The 13,585-nt window shown below is 41.1% G+C and overlaps 2 protein-coding genes across 4 annotated transcripts; both read left to right on the top strand.

Moving 5' to 3' along the window:
• Positions 1-56: 56 nt before the first annotated feature.
• On the top strand, positions 57-3,966 carry hsd17b14 (hydroxysteroid (17-beta) dehydrogenase 14). 3 transcript variants are annotated; one of them, XM_026324744.1, is made up of 9 exons: positions 57-358; positions 439-477; positions 598-695; positions 986-1,052; positions 1,154-1,245; positions 1,416-1,520; positions 1,617-1,684; positions 2,879-2,975; positions 3,654-3,966. In XM_026324744.1, exons 1-9 carry the CDS (start codon positions 280-282, stop codon positions 3,798-3,800), a joined length of 792 nt encoding a protein of 263 aa, XP_026180529.1. In that variant the 5' UTR covers positions 57-279; the 3' UTR covers positions 3,801-3,966. The 3 variants fall into 3 exon arrangements, with proteins under 3 accessions (XP_026180529.1, XP_026180528.1, XP_026180530.1); XM_026324743.1 differs by having other exon boundaries at positions 1,398-1,520; XM_026324745.1 differs by lacking the exons at positions 57-358; positions 439-477; positions 598-695 and adding an exon at positions 741-868 and having other exon boundaries at positions 1,398-1,520.
• Positions 3,967-4,141: 175 nt separating this feature from the next.
• Positions 4,142-13,487, top strand: bcat2 (branched chain amino-acid transaminase 2, mitochondrial). The gene is made up of 11 exons (XM_026324740.2): positions 4,142-4,509; positions 6,295-6,366; positions 6,786-6,986; positions 7,210-7,320; positions 8,149-8,268; positions 8,592-8,755; positions 10,563-10,705; positions 10,832-10,917; positions 11,532-11,672; positions 11,956-12,030; positions 12,432-13,487. Exons 1-11 carry the CDS (start codon positions 4,492-4,494, stop codon positions 12,471-12,473), a joined length of 1,173 nt encoding a protein of 390 aa, XP_026180525.1. The 5' UTR covers positions 4,142-4,491; the 3' UTR covers positions 12,474-13,487.
• The last annotated feature ends 98 nt before the right edge of the window (positions 13,488-13,585 follow it).

Below are 13,585 nucleotides of genomic sequence, written 5' to 3'. Positions count from 1 at the left end.
TTTTTAAAAAGAACTTGTGATTCCCAATTTTCCCCGCCTGCACTTGAAGGCAGCAGTGCAAACCTCGGATATTTTTGGCGGAACTTTGAACTTTACACTCAAAATCTCGCTGATATTTGCGATAATTTGACAAAGTGTAAGAGACAGTGAACAGGAAGAGACTTAGGTCTGCGGTGAAACTTTAAAACGCAGGCAGTAAAAACAAAGAATCCGACCTTGTGTGCAGCAAACAGAAAGACTGTGCGTCGTTTTACGAGCTGGTTCATAGTTTCAGCGGAAATGTTACGCTACCACAACAAAGTGGTCGTAGTCACTGGAGGATCGAAAGGGATTGGCAGAGGGATTGTCAAAGTGTTTGGTATGGTGGTTTATTTCATTTTGCTGGACATGTGGCTGTAATGAAAGCAGGACACTAAACATCTTGGCATCTCTTTTTAGTGGAGAATGGTGCCACTGTGGTGTTTTGTGCAAGAGGAGGTTAGTATTATTATTTTTCATTCTGCTTGACTGTACCATTTAAACTTTAAATGTGACTACAATCTGGGTATATGTCACTATAATCACTATAGATATATTATATTATGTATACTATTACAGGTGATGCAGGTCAGGCTCTGGAGGCGGAGCTAAACAACACAGGGCCAGGCTCATGCAAATTTATCACATGTGACATCTCCAAAGAAGAGGACATCAAGGTAAAGTCCAACTTCAGTGCTGCTGCTCAGGACCTGCTGTGCATAGACTTACAGCTCCCTGATGAAGTGGACAGTCACAAGACCTGAGGTGTTTATCACCTGACTGCACCTCAAGGCCAGGCATGATTTTCAGCTGTGAGAGCAATGCTCTCAATGATTTAAACATAATGCTGGTAAAATGCTGAACAGTTACAGGGAAATTAAAGTAAATCAGTAATAATGCAGATCTTTTTGGTGTCTTGTTTTTCTGGCCTGCTGCTTCTTCTAACACAGCTTGTCTTATTGTGCAGAGATTGATTGCAGTCACCGTGGAGCGTCATGGACACATCGACTGCCTGGTCAACAACGCAGGGTGGCGTGAGTCTCGCTCTTGTTTTTGTTCCCCTTGTAACAGAAGTGATGATGGGGTCATTAGGATGCTTCTGCTGCCTGATTCTTTTTGAACTGTTTCCCCCCAGACCCGCCTCAGAAACTTACTGATGTCACCACAGCAGAGGAGTTCAGAGAGCTGCTGAATCTGAATCTCATAAGCTACTTCTTGGCTTCTAAAGTAATGTTTCCACTTTGTGTTTGCACTTGACCCAAACTTTCTATAGAGGCACAGAACTTTGACGTTTAACACTGAACATTTTGACTTGCAATCACTGATCACACACATGTAGACACACGAGTGCACACACAGGATCTTTGAACTGATTACAGGCCTCACACTCTCTGCAGTATGCGTTGCCATATTTGCGACAGCGTCAAGGGAACATCATTAATGTTTCCAGTCTTGTGGGCACCATCGGGCAGAAGGATGCTGCACCGTACGTCGCAACCAAGGTGCATTAATTATCAATGCAGCATGCTCACATTCAATCAGTCAAGTCTTAGCTGAAGAGAAAATACATTCCTGTAATGTGGTATTTTCTCCACAAGGGGGCGATCATTTCCATGACAAAGGCGATGGCTGTGGATGAAAGTCGTTATAATGTGAGAGTCAACTGGTGAGCCCCAACTGGTTTCTTTGTACAAGCTGCTTTATTCAGATTTCTGTCTTCCAGTTTTATTTTGCCATTTCATTCAATACAAACCACCCCAAGGATACAATACATAAAAGATACTTAAATTAATTTAAGTATATATAAAACAAACAAAAAAAAAAAAACATTAACTGTTACAATAATAACATTAAATGTACTACTATATTTTACATGGCCTACTCACTGGGTCAAAATTAAAAGTATTTATTCTGTAGTAAAATCTCCTCTGTGGCTGATATATTATTATTCCTGACAGTATTAGAGTGTGAATCCTGTTGCATTAATGTTTCAACAGCATTTTACTGTAACAGCTGCTCGAGGTGGAGCTAGTTTTACCTGCTTTATATCCAATTAGCTAGTTTAGTCCGGTGGTTTTCCTTCCCAGAGACCAACCCCCCTCCCTGCTAAAGGCTCAACAAAGAAGTGATGAAACATCTCACCATAGATCACACGACAGAAAAATAAACAAAGAACAAAGTTCTGCTTGAAAATATATATTAAAAAAATGTTCTGCCATCTTTGCTTTATGTGAAATATTGGATAGTTGTTCAGTTTTCCTGAAGAATCAATTTAAATTAAATCATCTGAGCGGTTTGTTGGAGAAAAGAGGCCTCATGTATATTTAAGAGATCCCAAGCCATGTAGATAGATAGATAGATAGATAGATAGATAGATAGATAGATAGATAGATAGATTGGTTAAATAAATGTACTTATAGATGCTGTCCACTGATGCCTAATGAGACCCAAAATGAGAGACCCAGATCTATGTCCTACAGTGTGTGTACTGTGTGTGACACATTGTACCAAACATGACATAAAGCAGAACACTAAGTCAAAGTAAAGAACCTGTAGCCTATAGGTGTTTGGCATTTTTGTAAAACTTTCTGACTTATAAACATTGATTATTGGAATTGTCACTGATGAATTTGACATATTTATTGTTAAATAACAAAATAACACAAAATTATATAAACACATAAGAGTTGAGTTACTGCAAAAAGTACAGAGGCCTGGTTCTAGTTTTGAATAAATCCTTTTGAGATTGCCTTTCCGTATACATTTACATGAATGATATAAAGTATTATTCACTTGTTAAGTCTGCAGGTCTAATAGTACGGTTTGTTGCTTGATAACACTGTGCACGTTGTGTTTGCAGCATTTCTCCAGGTAATGTGCTGACACCTTTGTGGGAAGAATTGGCAGGACAGACGCCAGATGCTGCAGCAGCCATTAAAATGGGAGAAAATGCTCAGGCAAGTTCTTAAACAGAAAAATGGGAGTGTCAAAGAGATAGGTCGGTGTGTTTAACAGTACACCTACTGTTATGCAGCAAAGGCTTTCAGTAATAATGACATTTATGCAATAATCTTGTAAAATACAAGGTGTGGCATCAGGTTAGATGTTAGTGGTTTTGTTTCTTTGCAACATTTATCAGATAAATTCTGAGTGAAGAAGCAAAATTACTTGGGTTTCTTAGTTTCTACTCAGTGTTTGCAGCAGACAAACTGGGACGCCACTGCAGCTCCTGCAATGCTGTTGTGTCAATGATTCAGACTGCAGTGTTGTAAATGTTAACACCTTCATTCTTGGACCTAGACAGGAGAGTTTCTACAACACTGGTTTGTTTTGCCACGTAAATTAGAGCTTTTCTTTCCCCCCAGTCAGAAAAACAGACAGTGATACAATGAGGAGGAGAAACGAGACTGTGGTGCCAAAGAGCCTGAGCTTGTTTTTTTTTGTTTTTTTAATTGGCAAATAATTCAGAGCCAAACTGCATTCTAGAGTTTAATAGCAGTGTAACAGCATTTGTGTGAACAGCTGCAGAAGTATAGAAACACACTTAAACACAAGTAAGTTGCACAGCACAAACATAAAGCTGTGGCGCTGAGAAACGAAGCAGCATGGGAAATGACATGTGTCTTGTCTAACAGCTGATGGGTCGCATGGGGACTGAGGTGGAGTGTGGGCTCGCCGCCCTGTATCTGGCTGCCGATGCCACTTTCTGCACCGGAATAGACCTGCTGCTCAGCGGAGGGGCTGAACTCAACTACGGCTTCAAGAGCCAGATCCCATCCTGAACCTCTTGACCTCCACAGTCCTGTCTTCAAGGTTGTGGGTCGGCCGGTTAAAGAGATTGTTGATTCATTCTTGTTTCAATGTGCTGGTTACATTACTACGATCGATGCCTAACACTTCTAACACAAGAGGATTTCCACTCACTGAAATAAAGTTCCAGTTTTTTCACCTTGTTCTACAAATTTCCTACTTGAGGTTCACTGGGCATCCTGACCTCCGGTGTAACATGACCTGGTCCACTCCCCACTGATCCACCAATCAGCACCATCCTCTGTGACCTCTAATAACCTCCACTCTGAGCGTGCTGGCGACGACCAATGAGGTGTTACGCTCCTGTCACGCCTCCATTGACATTTTGAATAAGGTTTCATCGGTTAGGAAAAAGTCACTATAACAAGACAACTGTTTTATTTCATTGATTCTGTCGGTCTGTTATCTAATATTATTTATATAGAGCAGTCAGTGTAACTTTAGATTTTTAACACAATAAAAGTAGTCACAAGTTGTCATAAACATAGACCAGCTGGGTTGCGTGTTTAGGTTAAAAGATTTAGATCCCGAAGTTCGTAATTTGTCTGTGAGTTTTTTGTCTTGAGTTGCACAGTGTCTCGGGGGTTTCAAAGCGGAACTTTGACTCTGAGTGTTTGTTTCCACACGAACAAGTAATTCGTTTATCGTCGTTACGTAGCGGGGATGGCAGCCCTCCGGACGGTGAGTTCACTGACCAGTGTCTGTGTATTATTTGTTTACAAAGGGCTGTTGGGGTAAATGATTCACCCAAATATGTGATGTGTAATCCTGTAATGACCGAGTGCGATAACAGCGGCGGCTTTACACGGACAGATGTGTCTGTCCCGCCGCCCGGAGCGGCCAAACATTGCATCATAACAGGAATTTACAATGAACCAAACCTCATTCAGAAATATGGGAACTAAAAACTCTTCATTGTCAGCAACTGTTCGTCTTGCAAATCAAGTATTTTGTAAATCTTTAAGAAGTGATAACAATTTCGGCTGACGTCCAGTCCAACAAATTATATATAGTTTTATATATATATGTCTTACTTTTTCTTCGACCCAACTTTACACAGCTTACCTTTTCCGATTTTGGTGGATAGTGATAGTTCAGTTAGGTCATTATGATTTAATACGGACATTTGGTAGATTATTTGTATACCGAATTGGAAAACATAACCTACTGGTTATGAAGTAGCTATGAGATCATTTCTGTTATGGGAGTATGCTACGCGATTAGAAGATATTCCTAAAAACCCCGAAACTTTACATTGAGTTTGGCGTGCGTCCGTGTCTTAAGATACATGGATCAAGTGAACAAAAACAGGATAGTTTCATGCAGGCATTTAATGCATTATCGCAACGTCACAGCAAATATATGTACTTCAATATACATGTGATTGCAATCCAAGCAAAACTGGCATTATTCATTCAAAATGCACACACTCCTGTAGCAGAGTAGCTGTGCAGCTTTTTGTAGGAACTAAGGCACCAATTATACAGCTCTCTATACCACTGCTTGAGAATGGCTGTGGCTGCATCTGTGTTGACAAAAATATGACTGACACATAACATAGCATGGCATACAGGATAACATCAGTAGGGTTAGGGTTACTCATTCACTGTTTATTATGTTTACTCGCGTTTACTATTTATTATCAAGAGCCCTACCGGTTTTACAGGTGTTAAATTGCCTGGATAAAGTGTCCATATGCAGATTAAACAGCAATTAAAAGAACATCCCATCCTGACAAACCCCACATTAAACTGAATAGATAAGAATTTATCTATGACCATGTTAACTTAACCTTGACGGGACATGACGGGAAATACTAACATCATAAATTCAGGGGGTATGCACAGTCCAGAAAGCCAGTGAAACCAGTTACACTTGCTCAGGCTGTTTTCTTTGCTGCTGTGGTTTCGGAAGAGATACAGTTTTTCATTCAGCTTGTTCCTGCTATGTTTTTAACATTTTATAAGCCACATATGATGTTTTAAAAAGTAGATTGCTGCGTGCGTACACTATGTGTCTTGTTGTATTTGGGGCACAGCACTTATCACTGGCTGTCTCCTATAAGTATGTGTGACTACCTACATACTGTGATCTGCAGACAAAACAGCTGACACAGGCCTGGTGTTTGTGTGTATTCTCCAGGCTGGATACAATGTAATCACCTGAAAAGCAGACAGGGCATGTGTAGTGTTGTGTTAACATGCTGCCTGGTAAACCACTAGTACTGTACACTCAGTTATAACAGACGTTTCTACGACTTACCCTAGCTTCACTGATAAAAAAAATGTGGTGGACAAAATAGAAACAGAATATTGCAATCCAGTTTAACAGTAACATTTTTTAAACAATCAGTTTCCACCAAATCTGAATATTATCACCTTCATGAAGAGAGGATTTGTTATGTGTATAAACTTTCCACAGTGAATGTGGTGTTTTGTAAAGAGCGTGGTGATGTTTCTCATGCAGGTACTTCATGGACGACTGGTCCAGGCCCTCTCCTTTTCCTGTGGGTCACTGCGGTTTGCCAGCTCCTTTAAGGTAATAGGGAAAATGTTAATATTTTCTGGTGGTTTTGCCTCCATGGACAAGGTGTTTATAGCTGAGTATGAAAAGAAAGAAATTACATTTTATTAAAAGAGGGATTTGTTTGTTCAAAGTCAACTTGAGCAAGTTGCCCAGAATTTAAAATTTAATTTGCCCTTGTCTTTCCCTCACTGTCTGCCTGCTGTAATTATTAAATCAGTTTAACTGAAATGAATTAATTGTGCATAATTGACCAGATATGTCAGCACTTCGACTGACTCTGTATAACACTTCACTAAATGTCCCCTTAAAGCATGCTCTGTTAATAACCATGATTTAAAATCAATCGCTGTATTCGTCGCTTGCTCTGCTTTTTTTCTGTCCACTTCCGTGTGTCCACCCGTCTCTGGCTTGCTTGTCTGTCTCCGTCTCAGGCAGCAGACCTCACTATCGAACACAACAAAGCATGCAACCCGAAGCCCGACCCCTCCACCCTGGTGTTCGGCAAACACTTCTCTGACCACATGCTGATCATCAACTGGTCGCAGGAAAACGGTTGGGAGACTCCTCAGATCAAACCTTTCCAGAACCTGTCACTGCACCCTGCCAGCTCCGCCCTGCACTACTCCATAGAGGTCAGAAAACAATGCACCATTGCACTTTTTAAATGAACAACTGAATTTAGTTAAACATTAAGTCACATGATTACATAAAATACCATCCCTTCAAGGAGCAGCCTCCATAATAGAAACAGCAAATAGGGATGGTCTAATATGTAGCATTCAGTGAAGTACAATTACTGGTTCCATATATTAGTGTAGTTGTGAATTTGCGTGTTCTTGTCCATCCTGTCTCCAGCTGTTCGAAGGCATGAAGGCATTTCGTGGAGTCGACAGCCACATCCGTCTGTTCAGACCCATGCTGAACATGGAGAGGATGCACCGGAGTGCTGCCAGAAGCTGCCTTCCTGTGAGTCTGTAACCCCACCCACTGTAATTAGATTGTCTTTCTACTCTTATCTCCTGATCATAGGGATGAAGGATGAAAATAGTGACTTTGGTAAATCCTAACTCATAATACCATAATCCTCAGTGCAGTGTTTTGGCCACTTATAAGCTAAAATCATTGAACTGTTACTCACACTGTCCTTTCTGGATCATATTTCTTTACAGTTTAAATGAACTGAGCAGTAGTTGAACAGCAGATACATATAAGTGTAGCTTTGTGCAAATTTACACGTGTTGTTACAAACTTCTCACGGATCTACAATCCAGGCTCAAAACCACTGTGAGTGGTGAGTGAGTAAGTCTTCAAACTAGACTTTTTTGATTCATGTGTCGCATCCAAACCCACACAGCCCCTCACTATTGTAACTATTGTCCCACTGGAAATGTGTCTTAAAGTTTCAGGGTGAGGCAAATTGACGCCCTGAGGCTTTTTAGCTGCTGTGATCTTACGTAACTTCTTGGCAACAAGCAGTTTTCTGGCTGTGTATAGAAACATTAGCCAGGCACAAGAGTTAATCATTTATTTTGGCAATGACAGTGGCATAATGGAAATTACCAAAACAAATGGTGAACCTCAGTCAGATGTTCAGAATCCATTCATTGCAATGAAGGAAAGCATTTTTAAATACAGAGAAATTTCTGTATATGTATGTGTATAAAATATAATAATAAAGTGACTGAATTGTCAGTTTTGTCTTTAGTCCAACTATCTCAGAGTCAGAATAGGTGCTAAAGAGGGCAAAGGAAGCAGAGCAGTGAAGAAGTGTGACCTTGTGTTTGTTCTTTGTAGTTGTTTGACAAAGGTGAGCTGCTGGAGTGCATCAGGAAGCTGGTGGAGGTGGACAGGGAGTGGGTTCCCTACTCCCAGGACGCCAGCCTCTACATCAGACCCACCTTTATAGGAACTGAGGTGAGCTTTATCATCAAAGACCAAAATCAGTTTTAACAAATAATGTTCATTGACATCCCTTGCAAGTGCTGCTTTTTGTAATTAATAGTAATGTTTTAGTATCAAAATAGTACCAAGCTGTCATATCTAAATAATTTTAAAGTTAAATAGACCTGGGAGGTATTTACAAAACTCTTGATTTTGGTGAACACCGTGGAAACCCCGTAATTCGATCAAGCTGTGAGTTACATGTGGTTGTAAAACACTCCTGTTTTCTCTGGTTACTGTCACACAAATTGACTTGCTGCTCCTGTTTGCTTGTCTTCTCCCCCCGTGTCCTGCAGCCGTCCCTTGGTGTGTCTCGGGCAGGAAAAGCTATGCTCTTCGTCATCATCGGCCCTGTGGGGCCATATTTTGCCACAGGGTCCTTCAACCCAGTGTCTCTGCTTGCAGACCCTTCATTTGTCAGAGCTTGGAAAGGAGGTGTTGGGGCCTATAAGATGGGAGGGTGAGTTTGATACTTTTCCTTTTGAACTCCAATAAAACTGCACTATAAAGAAACCAGAAACTGTAATAAGTAATGTGATCTTTGAGATTAAAAGCACTCCACCCATAGACCTGGCAGACCATGTGGTAAACTCACTGGCCCTCCTCCAAGACGATCTTTCTTTCTTATGCTAAACCTCTGAGCAAACTCTGGAAACTGCACAAACCTGTTTATTCCAGCCTGCTCATGAGGAGGTGCATTTCTGTGACATTTGATCTTTAGCCTAAGCTACTATGCTGATTTTTGTTTGTTTTTTTTTGCCTGCAAATCAGTTTGAGACTTTATCATACACATCATGGGTTTCATGGGATATTTTAAAATAATAACAAATGCAGAGCAATTTAACAAAATATTTTATCACATTTAAAGCCTCCATAATTCCTCCAATAAAATTCTAAAGTAATGGCTTTGTCAGGCTGGATGACACGTCTGTGAAGGGCTTCACACCACAGCTGTGTTTTCATTCAGCAGTGGATCTGGACAAAGTACAGTCTGGGGTTTCTGCTGTTAAAGCCTGGTGGGGCAGCCTCGGTGCTGGCTAGTGTCAGGGTCAGATCAGTGCCAAAAAAAGACAGCAAGTGGAACAAGGGAGCTTTTTCAGAACAGACATTCTGTCTCAGCAGGAGACTGAGAGGTTATTAAATGTTTCAGGCGCCTGAAAGAACTGCTGCATGATTGATTGTGAGGCTTATGGTGTTGTTCTCCTTGTGCTAGAGATATGGCAACATAAGTCAAAATGTCGAGGATAATGGAACAGAGCTAGCAAAGTTACTACACCTGTGCAGACGTCAAACTGTCTCCTGTCAAACACGTTTGGAGGACATGAGGTTAAACAAGTGCAAAAAAACACTGAAAATGTATCAGGAGCCATGAAATTATTTCACAACAGGCGACACTTTTTCTTCATACATAAAATATTCCTGCTATAACAGAGAAGGTTATCAAAGTGTGGATCCCTCCAGTTTTGGCATTACAGATGTTGTCAGTGTAATCTCCTCATTCCACTCAGCCTGTAATCACAGGCCTGCCTCCACATGACCCTGCTATCCTAAAGCAGCACCTGCTCAGCTCCACTGTGATTACATAACGTCACTGACTCCCCCCCCCCCCCGACTCACTAAGCCAACAAATTCTGCTCTCTTCCCAACAAACAGCGCGGATATGCTGGAACTCTAAAGCCTGATTTAGCACCAGGAGTCACGGGACTCCGCAGTTGTAATTCACACCAGTTCTCAGATTCTCAGATCACTACACTGGCTTCCCGTTAGTCAAAGGATAGATTTTAAAATCGTATTGCTAGTTTATAAAGCACTAAATGGTTGTGGACCAAAATATATTCAAGATGTATTAGTTCCCTATGAGGTTTCCAGACCCCTCAGGTCATCTGGGACAGGTCTACTGTGTGTTCCCAGAACCAGAACCAAACAAAGTGAAGCAGCATTCAGTCACTATGCTCCTCACTTGTGGAACAAACTTCCTGAACACCTGAGGTCTGCTCAAGCTGTCAGCTCATTCAGATCAGGACTGAAAACACTGTTGTTTACTGCTGCCTTCAAATAATTGTTCATCCTTGTTTTCTTAATGTGCTTTTACATCTTATTTTAATTTACTTGATTTGATTTAAATTTATTTCATGTTAAATGTCTTTGTTTTTAGATGCTCTTTTCAATGCTTTTAATGTAATTATATGCCTTGCAAAGCACTTTGAATTGTGTAGTGCATGAATGGTGCTATACAAATAAATTTGCCTTGCCTTGCCTCTCTCCAGTAACTACGGGCCTACGATAGCGGTGCAGAACGAGGCGTTGGAACGAGGCTGCCAGCAGGTCCTGTGGCTGTATGGGGACGACGAGCAGATCACTGAGGTCGGCACCATGAACCTCTTCATCTACTGGACCAATGAGAAAGGAGGTTAGACTCTTCTCTGTCTTCTTTCTCATGTTCCTGTGTTGTCTCTACTGCTGATCTGTCAGAATATACAAACACTCTGTTACTGGATAAGGTGAAAATATGTATGTGATGTGTGTGTTTATGCAGAGAGAGAGTTGGTGACTCCTCCTCTGGATGGTATCATTCTCCCAGGAGTCACCAGACAATCGCTGCTGGACCTGGCCAGAGCCTGGGTAAGACAGCCAGAGACCAGGATATATTATATTTAAAGCAGCTATAACTGCCTCCACCAGCTTCCTTATTTCAAATGACAGGGTGAACAAAATATGATGGTGTAAAAAGAGTCGCTTGCAGCAGTGGACCGACAGAGAATTATCGCCTGAATGTGCAGCTCCTGCAGAGATTCATAGCAGGTTTCAGCTCATTGTTTAGTTGTTCTGACCACAGTTTTTTTTCACTGAGCTCTCAGGCCTGGTAGAGATCAAAAACCGAGCTAAAAGACACTGAATGTTGGACCTAACATTCATCAGATCAGCACAAACACTACTCCATCTAAGAATAATGTTTCCGCTGCCCCCAAGTGGCCAAAACACCAAGAATGATCTGCCTCTCTGCCATTTAGTTAATAAGAAAAATGTCCAAAAGAAATGAAAAAATAGAAATGAGCACTTTTTACTTCGTTCTTGTATTCAAGTTCTTTACTGTGCTGCACCTTTAGTGCAATAACACACACTTACATTGTGTAGCAATGTCAAAAATCCTGTAGTTACATTGATCAACCTGATTTTCTCAAAGGCAGATCATGAAATACGTGTCTCATCTGGACGCTCATTGCTTTCTGTTTCAGGGTGAGTTTAAGGTGACGGAGCGTACGATGGGCATGAAGGAGCTGCTCGGGGCTCTGGACGCTGGAAGGATCCTGGAAGTGTTTGGAGCAGGGACAGCCTGTGTGGTCTGTCCTGTCGGCAGCCTCCTATACAAAGGAAAGGTGGGATATCGCCGTTCGTTCATGTTTCTTAATAATTGGTTTGAATGATTAGATTATTAGATTTTTTGTTTTCATGTCGTCCTTGAAGAGCTGATGATACTCCTCTGTACACTGATTGCAGCAGCCATAGGTCTTTTACATGGCATTCAAATGATCAGCCTACTGGAAAAAAGCCACTGTAATCCCGTTATTTCAGCACATGTAGATGGAAATCAGTCTGGTTTACAGCACAGTCAGAAGTCATTGTTTGCATTTTTTTTTTTTTTTTTTTTTGTTCTCTCAGACATACCAGATCCCCACCATGAAGAACGGCCCAGACCTGGCCAAGAGGTTCTTCAAAGATCTTACTGATATTCAGGTAAGTGCACCTCAGCGTTGCTTTACACTTAGATGAAACTGATACATTATACAAACTATTGGTTCAACTATATTGTCCACTGCATATATATCTAGGGAAAGTAACAGAAGCGCCTCTGTATAATGCAGTACAGTTCAACAACTGCTTCAGCCTCCCTCTGTGAACATTCTCATCTTCATGGAGGAGAGCTGTGAATTAGAGAGTGTAATATAACTTTCTTTAAAGGATAAGCTGGTAATTCTATAATATACTGTGGCCAACACTGGTACTGTATTTTAAAACACACCCACCTGCATTTTTTTTTTTTTTTTTTACACTCCCAAAGCAACAAAATAATTTTCTCCATTTACATGTAATTTTCCTTTCCTTTCTTTCCTTTTTTGCTGTTTGGCTTCACCCAGTACGGACGCACGCCAAGTGAATGGGCACCACTGGTCATTTAAAAGGCCATTTTGCACAAGCCAATCGTATCAACAGTTAATCTCATAATTTCATTCTGGACGACCAGCAGCCCCCTCTTTCCTTTCCTCTCTCAACCCACTAATGCACTCCAGCTTACCCTCCCAACCTGAGGAGACGGGTGCTTCTCTCCACCCTTTACGGACGCTCCTTCCTGTGCTGACTCTCATGAGAAAACGGTTGGTGGGTCGAGCGTGACCACCTGCTTTCAAAAGCAATATCAACAATATGCAATGTTTTAAATTGACGTGACCCTCGAGCTTGAGGTGTGTAACCACTAAAACTGTCGTCAGAAGAGAGGTTGAAAAAAAAAAACAAAAAAAAACAAATGCACAACAATCAGATTATAAAAGTTGCTTAAAATATAAAGAGGAGACATACTCAGCTGTGATATCTGTCACACTAACACATTCAGATCTTTCCAACACAAAGTGTCTCCATTCTAGTTTAAATGACAGTGCTTATTAGTAATAGGACAAATATTTATTTTCATGAGATTGAACTCATATTTTAAGTGTAGGTGAAATATCTGCAGTACTAAAGCAGCAATGTATTTGATGTGTAGAACTTAACACAGGACAGCATTATGTACTGTAAATACAGTTCCAACTGATGTTTTAAACAATAGCAAAACACGTATCTATATCCTGCCCTACTTGCAGCAACGACCTGTGGCGTTTTCTCCAAAACCTCTAGAGGTTACATGTGACTAGTTGAAATTGGAAACTGTGTATGTGTCGGTGTGTTACAGAATGTGTTTTGTTACTGCCGTGCGCGTCATGACTGTAAAGTGTATTGCCGTAGATGTCACGGGGCCATGTCACTTTGACACCAGAGTTTGCACTTGTCCTTGGTTAACGTCAGGTCATGTGACTGAGCGCGACTCAGCTTTTCAGAGAGGAAACGCAAGCGGTTTTTACGTTTGTCGGTTTGGTGTGCGATGAACGCGACTGCACAAAAAAAAAAAAAAAACTAAACGTTGAGATTAAAAAGCCGAGGTCTGAGTGAACTCCAGCACGCACAAAAAGGTGGGACGACAGAAAGGAACTGTTAGATGCTGGCAGTCACTCCTGCACAAGTTACTGTGTATTCACGA

This window comes from Mastacembelus armatus, chromosome 8 (genome assembly GCF_900324485.2).
Source record: "Mastacembelus armatus chromosome 8, fMasArm1.2, whole genome shotgun sequence".
Taxonomy (NCBI): Eukaryota; Metazoa; Chordata; class Actinopteri; order Synbranchiformes; family Mastacembelidae; genus Mastacembelus; species Mastacembelus armatus.
This window is presented reverse-complemented; position numbering and strand designations above follow the sequence as displayed.

What these genes read in the sequence shown, in the direction of transcription:
- hsd17b14 (XM_026324743.1), top strand. Translation starts at nt 280, where the DNA reads ATGTTACGCTACCACAACAAAGTGGTCGTAGTCACTGGAGGATCGAAA. An exon ending in CCAAAGAAGAGGACATCAAG is followed by an intron (nt 696 to 985) that starts GTAAAGTCCAAC and finishes CTTATTGTGCAG; the next exon opens with AGATTGATTGCAGTCACCGT. An exon ending in TATAATGTGAGAGTCAACTG is followed by an intron (nt 1,685 to 2,878) that starts GTGAGCCCCAAC and finishes TTGTGTTTGCAG; the next exon opens with CATTTCTCCAGGTAATGTGC.
- bcat2 (XM_026324740.2), top strand. An exon ending in GGGGCCTATAAGATGGGAGG is followed by an intron (nt 8,756 to 10,562) that starts GTGAGTTTGATA and finishes GCCTCTCTCCAG; the next exon opens with TAACTACGGGCCTACGATAG. An exon ending in CTGGACCAATGAGAAAGGAG is followed by an intron (nt 10,706 to 10,831) that starts GTTAGACTCTTC and finishes GTGTTTATGCAG; the next exon opens with AGAGAGAGTTGGTGACTCCT.